A 19,875-nucleotide genomic window follows, 5' to 3' on the forward strand; every position below is an offset into this window, starting at 1 on the left:
AGGAATGAGTCTGATTTGAATGTTGGTGTGTGTGACTCAGAGGAGGATAAACGATACCAAACATATTTCAGTAACTTAGGGAACTGGTGCTACCTGTATGCTGACTCCATACTTGTAATATCTTAATGTTCCTTGTAAGGGAGGAGCCTTCCAGTAATTTCCATGTTATGTCAGCTGTCATGAACCCAGACGAATGAGCACACACGCATGTATGAGAGTTAAACTGTTCATTTGCTGAAGCTGAAATGAAAACAGGTGAATAGTTAGGCTCAATCACTTGTATTTGTGGTTCCAGAGAAGACCAATCCAGCCCTGAGACTGAAGATCTGAAAAACGGAAGAAAGAAAACAAGTAATGAGGAATATTTTCCCTCTGGATGTCATAGTTAAGTGATACACTTTACAGTAAGTGTAGAAAATGGCCTCCAAGCGTTCTTTCACCGAAGAGGATTTCTCCTGTACTGTATGCCGTGATATCTTCAAGGATCCTGTCATCATGACATGCAGTCACAGTGTGTGTAAAGTCTGTCTGCAGCAGTTCTGGGAATCTAAAGGACACCAAGAATGTCCTATCTGCAGGAAAAGATTCACAAATTCAAATCCACAACTGAACTTGGACTTGAAGAACCTGTGTGAGACCTTCTTACATGAGAGAAGTCAGAGAGCTTCAGCAGGGTCTGAGGTGCTCTGCAGTCTGCACAGTGAGAAACTCAAACTCTTCTGTCTGGAGGATAAACAGCCTGTGTGTGTGGTGTGCAGAGACTCAAGGGAACATAAGAATCACAACTTTAGTCCTGTTGTTGAAGTGACAACTGATTATAAGGTAAGACACATTTTAATCATGTGCTGTGCTGGGAATGAAATTGAAAACATTTATAGTCACTTTGGCACATTTGAATGTACTTGCATTTACTGATCTCAGACACACTACAAATATTTATCCTTTCAAACATGAATTCCCACTATAATGACTCATGCAGTGCTTGAGACGTGTGTACCTGTCAAGTCGACAATATCCGTCTGTCTGTAGCCATGTGAATAGCTGGCCTCAGGTCTGTCTGTAGCCATGTGAATAGCTGGCCTCAGGTCTGTCTGTAGCCATGTGAATAGCTGGCCTCAGGTCTGTCTGTAGCCATGTGAATAGCTGGCCTCAGGTGATCAGACTGTGGCTGTGTCCAATTGTTAAGGGCGCACGCTGGATAGTACCGTTCTTTCCTGTAGCTTCTCAGTACGCCCGCTCCTCAGTATGCGTCCCTACCTACGTTTGGACAGCACTAACTAGTTGGCGTCACCTGACTCGGGGAGGGGGGTGTGTTGCTTGACGATTTGCATGATGTGTAGAGCTTGACCTGCGCTGCGCAATGGATTATGGGATATCTGAGGGCAAAAAAGATGCATCGATGCACGCTTGGAAATCATGCCAAACGAAGTACCCATCTAGTGAGAGCGCTTGACTTTCGGACAGTCTATTCTGACGTAACTTCTGGAAAATGCACGCTGCCCAGCGTGTGTACTTATGATTCAGACATGGCATGTGAATATTGAGCTCCTCTCCCATCCAGAGCTCTCTCTCATTTCCCCACTCTCATGTGGGCCCTTGCTGCTCCTCCTCCTGCAGTTCATACAGCACAACACGTCCTTTAGGACCCCGGCCTCCCCAGACACACCCCAGATAGTAACGTCAACAACACTTAACCAGTTGTGAGTTTGACTGTGATATTTATTTGTGATATTGCAGCATAACTGTTGTATTCTTCATGTTGCACTTATTGTTGTTCTTGTTTATTGTTTCAAAATTGTTGTTAGAATTGCTCTTAAAAGCTTCAAATGTTCAAGCCGCTTTAGTTAAAAAGCGTCAGCCAAATGTAATGTAATGTAATGTAATGTATCAGGAGGAACTGAGAACAGAGCTGGCCAAGCTGAAGGAAAAGATGAAGAAACATAAAAAAGCTAAACTAACCTGTGATAAAACAGCAAAACACATTAAGGTAAATATAACAGTCACAGAGGAAATGCTAGTGCCATTTTGTATTATGTTATGCATGATTTGATGTGCTATGTAAGACACAGGCCCTAAACACAGAGAAGCAGATCAAGGAGGAGTTTGAGAAGCTTCACCAGTTTCTACGAGATAAAGAGGCAGCCAGGATAGCTGCAGTGAAGAAGGAAGAGAAGCAGCAGACTAAGATGATGAAGGAGAAGATTGAGAAGATGAGCAGAGAGATCTCATCTCTTTCAGACTCAATCAAAGCCATAGAAGAGCAAATTCATGCTGATGACATCACATTCCTGCAGGTAGGACTAGCCCCTCACACCTGTCACACACACACACACGCACACGCACACGCAAACGCACACACACACACACACACACACACACACACACACACACACACACACACACACACACTTAACATCTATTAGGCCTGTAGCTCAATTCAGTGTTTTACTCATTCAGCGCTCTCAACTATTGCATTACTTTATATTCTATAAAATCATCTCAGTTGATAACAGTAAGAGCACTAGAAGACTATGATTAGATAAATTGCAGATAAAACAGTAATCCTCTGTCAAGCATTGTATCTGATGACAGTGCATTACAGTTTTGTTCCAATTGCTAACACACTAAAATGACATTCATAGCAGAATTATTCAAACTGACACACAGAGAGCAGCACATCCTCTCAAGTCTCCAAATGTCTAAACACATTTTCAGCTTTACACACATTTTGCAATTCAAAATGGCACTTTTTGCATGCACTGAACACACTGCTCTGTAAGACACAACAATCTGACATAAAGTAACATGTTTGCAGTTTCAAAACAATGGCATCCAAGATAACACACATGAGCTAATTGACCAATACCTGTGCCACCTAGCCAAACACCTCAATGCTTAATTTATACCACTTCAATCAGAAAGTAAGCACTATGAAATGACCACAGGTAAGGTAAGGCAAGGCTACTTTATTTATATAGCACATTTTGTCCAGTTTTGTGCTTCACAAAGATAAAAGCAATACAGTAAAACCATAAAACAACGAGCACCTTTTTTACAACAAAAATGGAAGACATTGCAGAGAAAGGAAGAGGAAGAGGGAGGGAGAGAATGAGAGGGGAAGGGATAGTCCAATGTAAATATACTTGCTGTGCATATGTTGCACTGACTTGTTTGGTGAAAACAAAGTTTAAACAGCATGCATCTGTATCTGCAAATATGTATTTGCACGTAAAGAACTGTAAAAACTACATTTTTAACTATTTTAGTATTATGGCAAAGCATACTAAAGATAAGAGTGTTTTTCGTTATGACCAACAGTGTGTAGTTGGTTAGACAAAACTCTGGTAAATGAGGCCCCGTACACACGTAGCCGGGTATCTGCTTAACCGAAGGTATTTGTCTACGTTTGGACCTGTCATCCACATGACAACGCAAATAACCAAATGTTTAAAAAAACTCCGGGCAAAGTGGAGATCTGCGAATTCTCCAGTTATAAATTGACGTGTAGCCAGAGATAACCGGAGACCTGCGGTTTCGAACGTCAGAATATGCGCCAAAACCACAACAAATCTGCTCTGAAGTCAAACGTGCGACCTCTGTTCACTGCAGAAGCATGGATCTGAGTGCCTTGAAACCGCAGATGTTTGGTTATGTGTGGAAGAGTGTGGTGTTGGTGTGGTGATCTGGTGTTGGTGTGGTGATCTCTGGTGTTGGTGTGGTGATCTCTGGTGTTGGTGTGGTGATCTGGTGTTGGTGTGGTGATCTCTGGTGTTGGTGTGGTGATCTCTGGTGTTGGTGTGGTGATCTGGTGTTGGTGTGGTGATCTCTGGTGTTGGTGTGGTGATCTGGTGTTGGTGTGGTGATATCTGAAGAGTGTGGTGTTGGTGTGGTGATCTCTGGTGTTGGTGTGGTGATCTCTGAAGAGTGTGGTGTTGGTGTGGTGATCTCTGAAGAGTGTGGTGTTGGTGTGGTGATCTCTGAAGAGTGTGGTGTTGGTGTGGTGATCTCTGAAGAGTGTGGTGTTGGTGTTGTGATCTGGTGTTGGTGTGGTGATCTCTGGTGTTGGTGTGGTGATCTGGTGTTGGTGTGGTGATCTGGTGTTGGTGTGGTGATCTGGTGTTGGTGTGGTGATCTCTGGTGTTGGTGTGGTGATCTCTGGTGTTGGTGTGGTGATCTGGTGTTGATGTGGAGATCTCTGAAGAGTGTGGTGTTGGTGTGGTGAGCAGAAGAAGAGAGTGTTGCAACAGATACAACATCAGTCCATCATCACTATCACACACAGACTAGTTGCATGGGCGCAGCGACATCATAGTGAGCTAAAGGGAGATCTTGATCTTAAGTCAGTTAGTGAAGCTGCTAGTGTGTGTGTGTGTGTGTGTGTGTGTGTGTGTGTGTGTGTGTGTGTGTGTGTGTGTGTGTGTGTTTGTGTGTGTTTATATGTATTGTCATCATCGGAAATCATAAACACATTCTCTTTGTTATTTTCCAGAACTACAAGAGCACAGTGGAAAGGTGAGTGATCTGTCTCCTGTCTCTCTCTCTCTTCTCTGTGGTTCTGAACCCAAACCCACAGCAGCACTGACTCCTGAATGTTATTCCAGAGCCCAGTGCACACTGCAGGTACGGTGTACATTTTAGGACATCCTCAGACTCAGGTGTCAGACTCAGAAAAACATCCGTCATCCTCAGACAAAACTGCCTCAGCGTCAGAAAAACCTCTGTCATCTTCAGGTAAAACTGTGTCAGCGTCAGAAAAAACCTTGTCATCCTCAGACTCAGGTGTCAGACTCAGGAAAACTACCGTCATCTTCAGACAAAACTGCCTCAGCGTCAGAAAAACATTGTCATCCTCAGACAAAACTGTGTCAGCGTCAGAAAAACCTCTCTCATCCTCAGACAAAATTGCGTCAGAAAAACCTCTGTCAGAAAAACCTCTCTCATCCTCAGACAAAACTTTCTCAGCGTCAAAAAAAACTCTGTCATCCTCAGACAACCGTGTCAGAAAAACCTCTCTCATCCTCAGACAAAACTTTCTCAGCGTCGGAAAAATCTCCGTCATTCTCCGACAAAACCGTGTCAGAAAAACCTCTCTCATCGTCAGACAAAACTTTCTCAGCGTCGGAAAAAACTTTGTCATCCTCAGACAAAACCGTATCAGGAAAACCTCTCTCATCCTCAGACAGAACTTTCTCAGCGTCAGAAAAAACTCTCTCATCCTCAGACAAAACTGACAAAACATACAAACATAATTGAGATTACAGTATTTCTGTCTAAAATCATGCATGATAGGCCTACCAATTAATCATTCCATAGGGCACGGAATGAATAATTTAATTAGTCTGTGAACCGAGCTAACTAGCTAGCGGACGCTAGCTTAAAAAGCAATGGAAGTGAATGGCAGTAACCATGACAATATAGCTATGCGCTGCTAGGTCACTAACAGTTGAAAGACTCCGCTTAAACTGTATACCGTTGCAAGTTCACTTGAGTATAAACTACCCACTTTACCTAATGTCACTAATGTTATTCAGGTAGTTGTCATTTCAAAGAATGACACAGCTCCGTTTAAAATGTTACCTTAGCTAGCTAGCCAGCAACCAGACAGTAACCAACAGCAGCATGGTCTGATATTAAGTTATTTTCTTAACAAATCCATACACTAAAAAATACACTATTAGGCTTGAAATGATCGGGAAAACTTACAGATTATGACAAAATATTCCAAAATACCGTCAACAAATCCAGAAAGCCATAATGACCAATTTATTGATAACATTCCACAAGTATCCCATTGATATTAATGCAGCGAGGGCGTACTCCCATTGAGGGGCTAGCTGTCTGGTTGCTGGCTAGCTAGCTAGCCGCCTAGCTAGGTAACATTTTAAACGGAGCTGTGTCATTTCTTTGAATAAGATTAGTGACATTAGTTAAAGTGGGTAGTTTATACTCAAGTGAACTTGCAACGGTATACAGTTTAAGCGGAGTCTTTCAACTGTTAGTGACCTGGCAGCGCATAGCTATTTGTCATGGTTAGGCTACTGCCATTCACTTCCATTGCTTTTTAAGCTAGCGTCCGCTAGCTAGTTAGCTCGGTTCACAGACTAATTAAATTATTCATTCCGTGCCCTATGGAATGATTCATTATTATCATGCATGATTTTAGACAGAAATACTGTAATCACAATTATGTTTGTACGTTTGTCAGTTTGTCTGAGGATGACAGAGTTTTTTCTGACGCTGAGAAAGTTTTGTCTGAGGATGAGAGAGGTTTTTCTGACACGGTTTTGTCTGAGGATGACAAAGTTTTTTCCGACGCTGAGAAAGTTTTGTCTGACGATGAGAGAGTTTTTTCTGACACGGTTTTGTCTGAGGATGACAAAGTTTTTTCCGACGCTGAGAAAGTTTTGTCTGACGATGAGAGAGGTTTTTCTGACAAGCTTTTGTCTGAGGATGACAAAGTTTTTTCCGACGCTGAGAAAGTTTTGTCTGAGGATGAGAGAGGTTTTTCTGACGCTGAGGCAGTTTTATCTGAGGATGACAGAGGTTTTTCTGAGTCTGACACCTGAGTCTGAGGATGTCCTAAAATGAACACCGTATGCAGGATCCAGAGAGGGTTTCAGGAGCTCTGATCAATGTGGCAAAGCACCTGGGCAACCTGAAGTTCAGAGTCTGGGAGAAGATGCAGGAGACTGTTCAGTACAGTGAGTGCACACATTTCTTTCCATAACTGCATTTGCTGCAGATTGTTCAGTACAGTAGGTGAGACACACACACACACACACACACACACACACACACACACACACACACACACACACACACACACTGCTGTGACTGCTGTGGATCCCATCACTGCACACTGAGGATCTGAACGCAGCCACAAAGACATGCACTGACTCACACATGCACACACACACGCACACACACACACACACACACACACACACACACACACACACACAAACACACACACACACACACACACACACACACACACACACACACACACACACACACACACACACACACACACACACACACACACACACACACACACACACATGCATACACCCCACACATATGCACTCACTCACCAAACATGCATTGCACACACACACACAGGCACTCACACATACATGCACACAGACAAACACACACACACACACACACACACACACACACACACACACACACACACACACACACACACACACACAGAGACAGACACTTCTTCATAGTGCTGCAATCAAACATGAAAACACAGCCAGACCAAGTGGTGTGTTGAAACACTCCAAGCACATCTGTACAGGTGTTGCGGCCAAGAAGAGAACACCTGGTACCAGTCCTATATTGATAATGACCATCATTCACATCCTCACCTCTCAGTCCTATTGATAATGACCATCATTCACATCCTCATCACTCAGTCCTATTGATAATGACCATCATTCACATCCTCATCACTCAGTCCTATTGATAATGACCATCATTCACATCCTCATCACTCAGTCCTATTGATAATGACCATCATTCACATCCTCATCACTCAGTCCTATTGAAAATAACCATAATTCACATCCTCATCACTCAGTCCTATTGATAATGACCATCATTCACATCCTCATCACACATCACTCAGTCCTATTGATAATGACCATCATTCACATCCTCATCACTCAGTCCTATTGATAATGACCATCATTCACATCCTCATCACTCAGTCCTATTGATAATGACCATCATTCACATCCTCATCACTCAGTCCTATTGATAATGACCATCATTCACATCCTCATCACTCAGTTCTATTGATAATGACCATCATTCACATCCTCATCACTCAGTCCTATTGATAATGACCATCATTCACATCCTCATCACTCAGTTCTATTGATAATGACCATCATTCACATCCCCATCACACACCACTCAGTGTTCAGCTCATGTGTGTGTTCTTTCTCTCTGCAGCTCCTGTGACTCTGGATCCCAACACTGCACACCCACTACTCATCCTGTCTGGGGATCTGACCAGTGTGAGACGTGGTGATGAGAGACAGCAGCTTCCTGATAACCCAGAGAGATTTGATAAGTGGTACAGTGTCCTGGGCTCTGAGGGCTTTAACTCAGGGACTCATTGCTGGGATGTGGAGGTTGGAGAGAACACAGTGTGGATTGTCGGTGTGAAGGCAGAGTCTGGCCAGAGGAAGGGAGAATATGATGATGATGTGAGTGGAGACTGGTCTGTGTTGTATCATGGTGGTGAATATGCAGCATGGGCTCCAGCACCACAGCCCTCCACTCCCCTCACAGTGCAGCAGAAACCCCAGAGGATCAGATTGCAGCTGGACTGGGACAGAGGAGAGCTGTCATTCTCTGACCCTGATAATAACACACACCTACACACTTTCACACACACTTTCACTGAGAGAGTGTTTCCATACTTAGTTGGTGGTGAGGTGTCTCCTCTGAGGATCTCACTGGTGAAGGTTTCAGTTAGAGTAGAGCAGTCCAGTTAGAGCTGATAGTGTCTCTGTGTGGACCAGAACTGATCAGCATGAGGAGATGAATCAGTTAGAGGAGACTCTGAGAGAAAACACCACTGTGGACTGAGAGAAAGCACCAGCATCAGACACACCCTCTTCTCCCATGGGATCATTTGACATTCACTGTACACTCTCCAACTTTTTAAATGCTGTGTAAGGGATAAAGGTTTGTGATGTAGAGTTATTTAGGTAAATTCCACTTATGCCTCCATCCAAATCTGCTTCAGAGGAATGTAGGCAACATGACACTGATCAGGTGTGACTGAAATGCTGTTGCACTGCCACTGCAAGGCCAGCAGGGGGCAGAGTGGCACAGCATAGCAGGCATGATGAGGGGGTGGGATGAGAGGCAAAGACACAATGGGGCAACATGTACAGTGTGTTGATGATGACCCTGCTCATAGGCTTCAATGTAAACACATCAATAATAATAAATAAATGGGATTCTACACACAAGATGTCTGCAGCAAAGACACAACATGCACATCAGTGAGCACTGGTGATGGGGGCATATGTATCATGGGGTAAAGACACAACATGCACATCAGTGAGCACTGGTGATGGGGGCATATGTATCATGGGGTAAAGACAGAACATGCACATCAGTGAGCACTGGTGATGGGGGCATATGTATCATGGGGTAAAGACACAACATGCACATCAGTGAGCACTGGTGATGGGGGCATATGTATCATGGGGTATGGTCCTTACTGGACCACTGTTAGAGTGGTGTGGAACGTCTTCACAATAAATCTTCTACCAGATTGATCTCCTTGATTATTTCCAAGATATTTTTGAGATCTCTACACTGTGTTCTGTGTGCAGCTCAAATAAAGATGCTCTGAAAACAAAAGTGGTTGGATAAGAATAAGTCTGTGTTGAAGAACGATGGGAGAGAACAGCAGAACCTCCACCCAGCTCCACTCTGATCACCAGAACCAGCAGAACTCCACCCTGAACAGTAGAACTCTACCCTGATCAGCAGAACTCCACCCTGATCAGCAGAACTCCACCCTGACCAGTAGAACTCCACCCTGATCACCAGAACTCCACCCTGATCAGTAGAACTCCACCATGATCAACAGAACTCAACCCTGATCACCAGAACTCCACCCTGATCAGTAGAACTCCACCCTGATCAGTAGAACTCCACCATAGACCTCTGAAGTTCGCCTACAAAAAGGATCCAAAGCTGCCATCTTTGCCCATATAAGGAGATCCGGGAGTTAATTGAAGCTAACTGCCTATGGCAAGTTGCATTGTAAGTTAGCTCTGGGGTAGCAAAGATCAAAGTGTGCCGTCTTCACCTACCGAAGATCACAGTATCCACTAGATGTCAGTGGACAAAACTGTGTAGCGAAAAACGTCTGCATTTCCAATGTCATCATCCCCGCGAGAGTTTAACAGGTGCGATAATTGAAAAAACCCATGTTATTTTCCCATAGAAAAAATCTCAAGAGACCGGATCTCCTTATTTGGGCAAAGATGGTGGCTTTTTTGTAGGCGAACTTCAGAGGTCTATGATCAGCAGAACTCCACCCTGACCAGTAGAACTCCACCAGGATCAACAGAACTCCACCCTGATCACCAGAACTCCACCCTGAACAGTAGAACTGCACCCTGATCAGTAGAAGTCCACCCTGGCAGTCAGAGTGAATTGTAATGACAGCCAGACTCCATCTCAGCTGTAGAGATGCCACACCATAGACTGTAAAACATTAACTACAGTAACTAACCACCCTGGGGACATACAATAGGAACAAGCAGGAACACTAACACTGCCAAAGTGCTGCCTTTTTCAACACAACAAGATGCAGAGAAATGAACCCATGCCTTTATCACTGGTAGGTTAGACTACTGCAATGCACTTCTTACTGGTCTCTCAAAAACACATACAGGAATTGGAACTCATGCAGATCTCTGCTGCTAAACTTTTAACTAACTAACAAGAAAAGGGAGCACAGCAGCCCTGTGTTAGCTTAACTGCTTTTGACTATATATACAGTATATATATATATATATATATATATATATATATATATATAAAGGTTCAGTTTATGGCTTACAAAGCTCTAAATGTTTTGTGATTGAATGACATCTTATTACATAATGTCTTTCTAAGGCATTAAGGCAGAATTGTGTGATTGGATCACTTTAATGTGTTATTCAGGCCAGTGTGTGATTGGATCATACTTCTTATTCAGGCCAGTGTGTGATTGGATCATAATTTAATGTGTTACTCAGGCCAGTGTGTGATTGGATCGTACTTTAATGTGTTATTCAGGCCAGTGTGTGATTGGATCATACTTCTTATTCAGGCCAGTGTGTGCCCAGGAAGTTAATTAAAGTGTGGGAGGAATGAGTCTGATTTGAATGTTGGTGAGTGTGACTGAGAGGAGGATAAACGATACCAAACATATTTCAGTAACTCAGGGAACTGGTGCTACCTGTATGATGACTCCATACTTGTAATATGTTAATGTTACTCATAAGCTTTTCTGTACTCCACTGTAGCTATTGTAGTTATTGTAGCTTTGTATTTCCATAATATTCCGTACTGACGTATACGTTCTGTTCATAGCCAAAACTGGAACGTTCATCTGAGAGCTCTCTGCGTACCTGAGGGGGAGGAGCCTTCCAGTAATTTCCATGTTATGTCAGCTGGCATGAAGCAGACGAATGAGCACATACTCATGTATGAGACTGTATGTATATATTCTTCTGAATGCAAACCATTCAGGTGGAGAGGCTGGAGAGGCTGAGGTATGACTGAAGTGTAAATGTTGTGAATGTCCGTTGATGTGAATGAACAGTAATCATTCTCAGCGTTCATTTGTTCTGGATTTGATCTCAAAGTGAACTTTGCTTTACACATGCACATGAGACTCCACTAGCCAATCAGAATCATTCACGTCAAGGCTTGTCCCTCTTGCTGAAGCAGGAAGTGAAAGTTAAACTGTTCATTTCTTACCCTGAAGCTGAAATGAAAACAGGTTAACACTTACTGTAGGCTCAATCACTTGTATTTGTGGTTCCAGAGAATACCAATCCAGCCCTGAGACTGAAGATCGGAAAAACTGAAGAAAGAAAACAAGTAATAAGGAACATTTTCCCTCTGGGCGTCATAGTTAAGGGTCATACTTTACAGTGAGTTTAGAAAATGGCCTCCAAGCGTTCTTTCACTGAAGAGGATTTCTCTTGTCCTGTGTGCCGTGACATCTTCAAGGATCCTGTCATCATGACATGTAGTCACAGTGTGTGTAAAGTCTGTCTGCAGCAGTTCTGGGAAACTAAAGGACACCAAGAATGTCCTATCTGCAGGAAAAGATTCACAAATTCAAATCCACAACTGAACTTGGTCTTAAAGAACCTGTGTGAGACCTTCTTACAGGAGAGAAGTCAGAGAGCTTCAGCAGGGTCTGAGGTGCTCTGCAGTCTGCACAGTGAGAAACTCAAGCTCTTCTGTCTGGAGGATAAGCAGCCTGTGTGTCTGGTGTGCAGAGACTCAAGGGAACATAAGAATCACAACTTTAGTCCTGTTGTTGAGGTGACAACTGATTATAAGGTAAAGCGCGTTTTAATCATGTGCTGTGCTGGGTATGAAATTTAAAACATTTATAGTCACTTTGGCACATTTGAATGTACTTGCATTCACTGATCTCAGACACACTACAAATATTTATCCTTTCAATTCCCACTAGTAATGACTCATGCAGTACTTGAGACCTGTATGTACCTGTCAAGTGGACAATATCCGTCTGTCTGTAGCCATGTGAATAGCTGGCCTCAGGTCTGTCTGTAGCCATGTGAATAGCTGGCCTCAGGTCTGTCTGTAGCCATGTGAATAGCTGGCCTCAGGTCTGTCTGTATATGTGAATAGCTGGCCTCAGGTCTGTCTGTAGCCATGTGAATAGCTGGCCTCAGGTCTGTCTGTATATGTGAATAGCTGGCCTCAGGTCTGTCTGTAGCCATGTGAATAGCTGGCCTCAGGTCTGTCTGTAGCCATGTGAATAGCTGGCCTCAGGTCTGTCTGTAGCCATGTGAATAGCTGGCCTCAGGTGATCAGACTGTGAATATTGAGCTCCTCTCCCATCCAGAGCTCTCTCTCATTTCCCCACTCTCATGTGGGCCCTTGCTGCTCCTCCTCCTGCAGTTCATACAGCACAACACGTCCTTTAGGACCCCGGCCTCCCCAGACACACCCCAGATAGTAACGTCAACAAGACTTAACCAGAGTTTTTCCTTTAGGACCCCCCCCCCCCCAGACACACCCCAGATAGTAACGTCAACAAGACTTAACCAGAGTTTTTCCTTTAGGACCCCGGCCCTCCCCAGACACACCCCAGATAGTAACGTCAAGACTTAACCAGAGTTTTTCCAAAAGAGCGTTTTTTTACTTTGACTTCAATCTTGCTGAGTTTGACTGTGATATTTATTTGTGTTATTGCAGCATAACTGCTGCATGTTGCACTTACTGTTGTACTTGTTTATTGTTTCAAAATTCGTTAGAATTGCTCTTAAAACCTTCAAATATTTGTACCATGTTGTAAGTCACTTTGGTTAAAAAACGCCAGCCAAATGTAATGTAATGTAATGTTTTAGGAGGAACTGAGAACAGAGCTGGCCAAGCTGAAGGAAAAGATGAAGAAACATGAAGAAACTAAACTAACCTGTGATAAGACAGCAAAACATATTAAGGTAAATATAACAGTCACAGAGGAAATGCTAGTGGCATTTATATTCCATATATTTTGCATGATTTAATGTGCTATTTAAGACACAGGCCTTAAATACAGAGAAGCAGATCAAGGAAGAGTTTAAGACGCTGCACCAGTTTCTACAAGATGAGGAGGCAGCCAGGATAGCTGCACTGAGGGAGGAAGAGGAGCAGAAGAGTCAGCTGATGAAGGAGAAGATTGAGAAGATGAGCAGAGAGATCTCATCTCTTTCAGAAACAATCAGAGCCATAGAAAAGCAAATAAGTGCTGATGACATCACATTCCTGCAGGTAGGACTAGCCACACCTGTCACACACGCACGCATGCACGCACGCACTCAGGCACGCACGCACGCACGCACGCACGCACGCACGCACACACACACACACGCACACACATAAATGCATGCACAAACACACTCAAATGCGTGCACACGCACGCACACACACACACACACCCTTCTATCTTCTTCTATCCAACATCTATTAGGCCTGTAGCTCAATTCAGTGCTTTACTCATTCAGCGCTCTCACTCAACTATTGCATTACTTTATATTCTATAAAATCATCTCAGTTGATAACAGTAAGAGCACTAGAAGACAATGATTAGATAAATTGCAGATAAAACAGTAATCCTCTGTCAAGCATTGTAGTCTGATGACAGTGCATTACTGTAATTGCTGAGTGTGATCCTTGGCAAGTGTGGAGATCTCTAAAGAGTGTGGTGTTGGTGTGGAGATCTCTAAAGAGTGTGGTGTTGGTGTGGAGATCTCTAAAGAGTGTGGTGTTGGTGTGGAGATCTCTAAAGAGTGTGGTGTTGGTGTGGAGATCTCTGGTGTTGGTGTGGAGATCTCTAAAGAGTGTGGTGTTGGTGTGGAGATCTGGTGTTGGTGTGGAGATCTGGTGTTGGTGTGGAGATCTCTGAAGAGTGTGGTGTTGGTGTGGAGATCTGGTGTTGGTGTGGAGATCTGGTGTTGGTGTGGAGATCTCTGAAGAGTGTGGTGTTGGTGTGGTGATCTCTGAAGAGTGTGGTGTTGGTGTGGTGATCTGGTGTTGGTGTGGTGATCTGGTGTTGGTGTGGTGTTGGTGTGGTGTTGGTGTGGTGATCTGGTGTTGGTGTGGTGATCTCTAAAGAGTGTGGTGTTGGTGTGGTCATCTCTAAAGAGTGTGGTGTTGGTGTGGTCATCTCTGGTGTTGGTGTGGTGTTCTCTAAAGAGTGTGGTGTTGGTGTGGTGATATCTGGTGTTGGTGTGGTGATCTGGTGTTGGTGTGGTGTTGGTGTGGTGATATCTGGTGTTCAAAAGTTCACTATCCGAAAATTTGCCAGATAAATAAATGTGGGAGTGCTTGGTGTAGGTCACTAGTCAGGGTCCTGACGAGCTTCTCGTGAGCACGGTGGCTCTGCGCTGGCATTACCGCTCGTGGTCGTGAAGTGCATCATGGGATCGCGCCGGGCGATAACTGCGCTGGCAGACGACAGCCCGGAGTGACGACCGCGGGCACCCGTGAAGCTTAACATGATATTGTGCCTGACCTGCTGCGGAGGCCAGGCAAGATGCCAGACGACGGATAGATGCAGCACGAATAGGGGGACCAGACTAGACCGGAGCTAGGAGACTATTGCAATTTAAGTAGCAGAAACATTATGATTATAATTAAGCGGAGATAGCAAGTTGGGCAAGGTCGTAGCAGGCCGGGGTCCTGAAGTGCACCGCTGTATCACACCAACCAGACTGCGCCGGCAGCATTTGGTGTGATCTCTGTGAGCACCCCAACAAAGCCAGTAATGTGGGGACCCCTGACCAGGACCCTGCCACCTTGAATATTATGTCTTGCCATTGAGATTGAGATTTGAAGTGGAAAAGGTTCGATCTGATGTAAGTGTTGAGGAGGCCGGCCAAAAATAAATAAATAAATAAAATGTTGAAAGCTAGATCTGGCAGGCCATGTTGGCTGTTGCGAAGAGAGGGTCCGCCGAAGCAGAGGAGCAGCATAGTGCGATGTAGTTAGCTTAAGACCTCAAGGTTAACTTTGACATGCAGGGCAACGAACTCGCAGTTGCAGAGCTCGGGTCATTACAGGGTAAACACAGGTCAGTGCATGGGAATATCGCTTGCAGTTGCAGAGCTTGGAGTCAGTGCAGGATAGTACAGCTTGCAGGTGCAGAGCTTGGGGTCAGTGCAGGATAGTACAGCTTGCAGGTGCAGAGCTTGGGGTCAGTGCAGGATAGTACAGCTTGCAGGTGCAGAGCTTGGGGTCAGTGCAGGATAGTACAGCTTGCAGGTGCAGAGCTTGGGGTCAGTGCAGGATAGTACAGCTTGCAGTTGCAGGGCTTGGGGTCAGTGCAGGGGTCAGTAGGCCAAATGTTGGATTTCCACACTCTAGCCTTAAGGTTTCCAAAAAATAATTGTAAACAGAGGTGTCAAAGTAGAAACAGTACAGGTGATTTCACTAATTAGAATTCATTTTTGTTTTCCAGAACTACAAGATCACAGTGGAAAGGTGAGTGATCTGCCTCCTGTCTCTCTCTTCTCTGTGGTTCTGAACCCAAACCCACAGCAGCACTGACTCCTGAATGTTATTCCAGAGCCCAGTGCACACTGCAGGATCCAGAGAGGGTTTCAGGAGCTCTGATCAATGTGGCAAAGCACCTGGGCAACCTGAAGTTCAGAGTCTGGGAGAAGATGCAGGAGACTGTTCAGTACAGTGAGTACACACACACACACACACACACACACACACACACAGCTGTATAAAAGTTCACATGCGTGCACACTCTCTCTCTCTCTCTCTCTCTCTCTCTCTCTCTCTCTCTCACACACACACACACACACACACACACACACACACACACACACACACACACACACACACACACACACACACATACACCACACACACAAACTCACATTAACACATACACACATACACATGCACACACACCACAGATGCACAAACACATGCACACATGCGCACACACACACACACACACACACAGCTGTATAAAAGTTCACATGCGTGCACACACACTCTCTCTCTCTCTCTCTCACACACACATACACCCCCCCCCCACACACACACACACATACACCACACACACAAACTGACATAAACACATACACACATACACATACACATGCACACACACCACAGATGCACAAACACACACACACACACACGCACGCACGCGCACACGCACGCACGCACGCAAGCACGCACGCACGCACGCACGCACGCACGCACGCACGCACGCACGCACGCACGCACGCACGCACGCACGCACGCACGCACGCACACGCACACACACACACACACACACACACACACACACACACACATTCAATGATTCTGCATTCACCACACACACTAGGGCCGGAGTGGGACACATTTTACCGGGAAATGTCAAGGTCTAGCGGCCCTGGAGGGGCGGGGGTCATTAAAGCAGAAAGGCCTACATCACATGCCTACTACACTATCTATTAGAGACATGGGATAGGAAATAATATAGGAATAGCCTTTTTGAAAACTTTGGCAGAAGGCTATCTACCTATACATTGAGTGGAATCAGGAAATAATGTCAGTTATACATTTCAGGAGATACACTGTAAGTATGACTTGAATACCCACCAATTCAAATTCCAAGGCCATTTTATTTCTGCACATAGCGACCTATACTTTAACAAGCTAGGCATGATACTGTAGCCTACCACATAACAGTAAATGCACACTTCTGTGACTGCCGGGTTTGAACGCTCCTCTCGTTTCTCTCAACAGGGCTACTTGCTTACTGAAACTGAGCGTTAGATATTCCATGTGAGGAGGACCCCATACAATGATTTAATGATATTTTTATTTATTTTCGAGGGCTTTTGAGATTTGGGGTTGTTACCTTACAGTCAAATTAATTATCATTAGCCTACACATCTCCCTTGCACACGTTCGTCAGGGTCGTGCCACTGGAGAAGGGACCGCTCATTTACTTCCCTATTGCTTTGTTGCGACCTCCGAGAAGTTTTTGTGAGTGCTACCTTGTTAACATTTGGGGAAACTGTCGCGACCGCACAGCTCAGGCTGCCAAAGTGCCTCGAGGGCGCAGTAAATTAACTTCAGAAACTATATATTTAAGCTCACGATATTCACACCGGCCCCAAACGTTCACGGCCCACCGGGAATCCTCCTGAATCTCCCGATTAGCCACCGGGCCTGGTACACACACATTTGCACACTCGCGCACACACACACACACACACACACACACACACACACACACACACACACACACACACACACACACACACACACAGCATGCATACAAGTGCATGTCAAGAAGAGAGCATTTGGTAACAGCCCTTATAATGGACCATCATTGACCATCATTCACATCCTCATCACACAGCTTGTGTGTGTTCTTTCTCTCTGCAGCTCCTGTGACTCTGGATCCCAACACTGCACCCCCACAACTCATCCTGTCTGAGGATCTGACCAGTGTGAGATATGGTGATGAGGAGCAGCAGCTTCCTGATATCCCAGATAGATTTGATAAGTATCTCAGTCTCCTGGGCTCTGAGGGCTTTAACTCAGGGACTCACTGCTGGGATGTGGATGTTGGAGAGAGCACACGGTGGGGTGTGGGTGTGATATCAGAGTCTCTCCAGAGGAATGGAGACTACAGCTTCATTAGTGGACAGTGGTATATGGGGTTTGATGATGATGGCTATGGAGCATATGCTCCTCCTCGTGCCTCAACTGTCCTCACAGTGCAGAAGAAACTCCAGAGGATCAGAGTGCAGCTGGACTGGGACAGAGGAAAGCTGTCATTCTCTGACCCTGATAATAACACACACATACACACTCTCACACACACTTTCACTGAGAGAGTTTTTCCATACTTTAATGGTGGTAGGGTGTCTCCTTTGAAGATCATACCAGTGCAGGTCTCAGTTAGAGTAGAGCAGCCCAGTTAGAGCTGATAATGTCTCTGTGTGGACCAGAACTGATCAGCATGAGGAGATGAATCAGTTAGAGGAGACTCTGAGAGAAAACACCACTGTGGACTGAGAGAAATCACCAGCATCACACACACCCTCTTCTCCCATGTGATCATTTGACATTCATTGTACACGCTCCACATTTTTATGCGGTGTAAGGGATATAGGTTTGTGATATAAAATTCATTAAAGGTACATTTCACCTATGGATCCATCCGAATCTGCTTCAGAGGTGTGTAGGCAACATAACTGATCAGGTGTGACTGAAAGACTGCTGCACTGCCACTGCAAGGCCAGCAGGGGGCAGAGTGCCACAGCATAGCAGGCATGATGAGGGGGTGGGATGAGAGGCAAAGACACAATGGGGCAACATGTACAGTGTGTTGATGATGACCCTGCTCATAGGCTTCAATGTGAATACATCAATAATTATAAATACATGGGATTCTACACACAAGATGTGTGCAGCAAAGACACAACATGCACATCAGTGAGCACTGGTGATGGGGGCATATGTATCATGGGGTAAAGACACAACATGCACATCAGTGAGCACTGGTGATGGGGGCATATGTATCATGGGGTAAAGACACAACATGCACATCAGTGAGCACTGGTGATGGGGGCATATGTATCATGGGGTAAAGACACAACATGCACATCAGTGATCACTGGTGATGGGGGCATATGTATCATGGGGTAAAGACACAACATGCACATCAGTGAGCACTGGTGATGGGGGCATATGCATCATGGGGTAAAGACACAACATGCACATCAGTGAGCACTGGTGATGGGGGCATATGTATCATGGGGTAAAGACACAACATGCACATCAGTGAGCACTGGTGATGGGGGCATACAGTATGTATCATGGGGTGTTAAAGTGGTGTGGAACGTCTTCACAATACATCTTCCACCAGATTAATCTCCTTGATTATTTCCAAGATATATGTGAGATCTCCACACTGTGTTCTGTGTGCAGCTCAAATAAAGATGCTCTGAAAACAAAAGCAGTTGGATAAGAAATAAGATGTTTTTAAGATGTTTTTAAGAACGATGGGAGAGAACAGCAGAACCTCCACCCAGCTCCACCCTGATCACCAGAACCAGCAGAACTCCACCCTGATCAGTAGAACCTCCACCCTGATCAGCAGAACTCCACCCTGATCACCAGAACCAGTAGAACTCCACCCTGAACAGCAAAACTCCACCCTTATCAGTAGAACCTCCACCCTGATCAGTAGAACTACACCCTGAACAGTAGAACTTTACCCTGAACAGCAGAACCAGCAGAACTCCACCCTGATAATCAGAACTCCACCCTGATCATCAGAACTCTACCCTGATCACCAGAACTCCACCCTGAACAGTAGAACTGCACCCTGAACAGCAGAACTCCACCCTGATCAGTAGAAGTCCACCCTGATCAGTAGAAGTCCACCCTGACAGTCAGAGTGAAGCGTCATGACAGCCAGACTCCATCTCAGCTGTAGAGATGCCACACCATAGACTGTATAACCACCCTGGGAACATACAGTAGGTACAAGCAGGAACAGCAACACTGCCAAAGTGCTGCCTTTTTTAACAAAACAAGATGCAGAGAAATGAACCCATGCCTTTATCA

General features: G+C 44.9%; 2 protein-coding genes across 2 annotated transcripts; both read left to right on the plus strand.

Moving 5' to 3' along the window:
- Window positions 1-417: 417 nt before the first annotated feature.
- Window positions 418-8,668, plus strand: LOC134079023 (zinc-binding protein A33-like). Its single transcript, XM_062535188.1, has 7 exons — window positions 418-822; window positions 1,892-1,987; window positions 2,064-2,294; window positions 3,926-4,014; window positions 4,192-4,213; window positions 6,602-6,701; window positions 7,969-8,668. The coding sequence occupies exons 1-7, from the start codon at window positions 418-420 to the stop codon at window positions 8,514-8,516; spliced, it is 1,491 nt and encodes a 496-aa protein (XP_062391172.1). The 3' UTR covers window positions 8,517-8,668.
- Window positions 8,669-11,703: 3,035 nt separating this feature from the next.
- Window positions 11,704-18,722, plus strand: LOC134079024 (E3 ubiquitin-protein ligase TRIM35-like). The gene is made up of 8 exons (XM_062535189.1): window positions 11,704-12,108; window positions 13,146-13,241; window positions 13,321-13,551; window positions 13,999-14,120; window positions 14,227-14,302; window positions 14,395-14,436; window positions 15,795-15,966; window positions 17,683-18,722. The coding sequence occupies exons 1-8, from the start codon at window positions 11,704-11,706 to the stop codon at window positions 18,222-18,224; spliced, it is 1,686 nt and encodes a 561-aa protein (XP_062391173.1). The 3' UTR covers window positions 18,225-18,722.
- The last annotated feature ends 1,153 nt before the right edge of the window (window positions 18,723-19,875 follow it).

The sequence above is a fragment of the Sardina pilchardus genome, chromosome 4, assembly GCF_963854185.1.
Source record: "Sardina pilchardus chromosome 4, fSarPil1.1, whole genome shotgun sequence".
NCBI lineage: Eukaryota > Metazoa > Chordata > Actinopteri > Clupeiformes > Clupeidae > Sardina > Sardina pilchardus.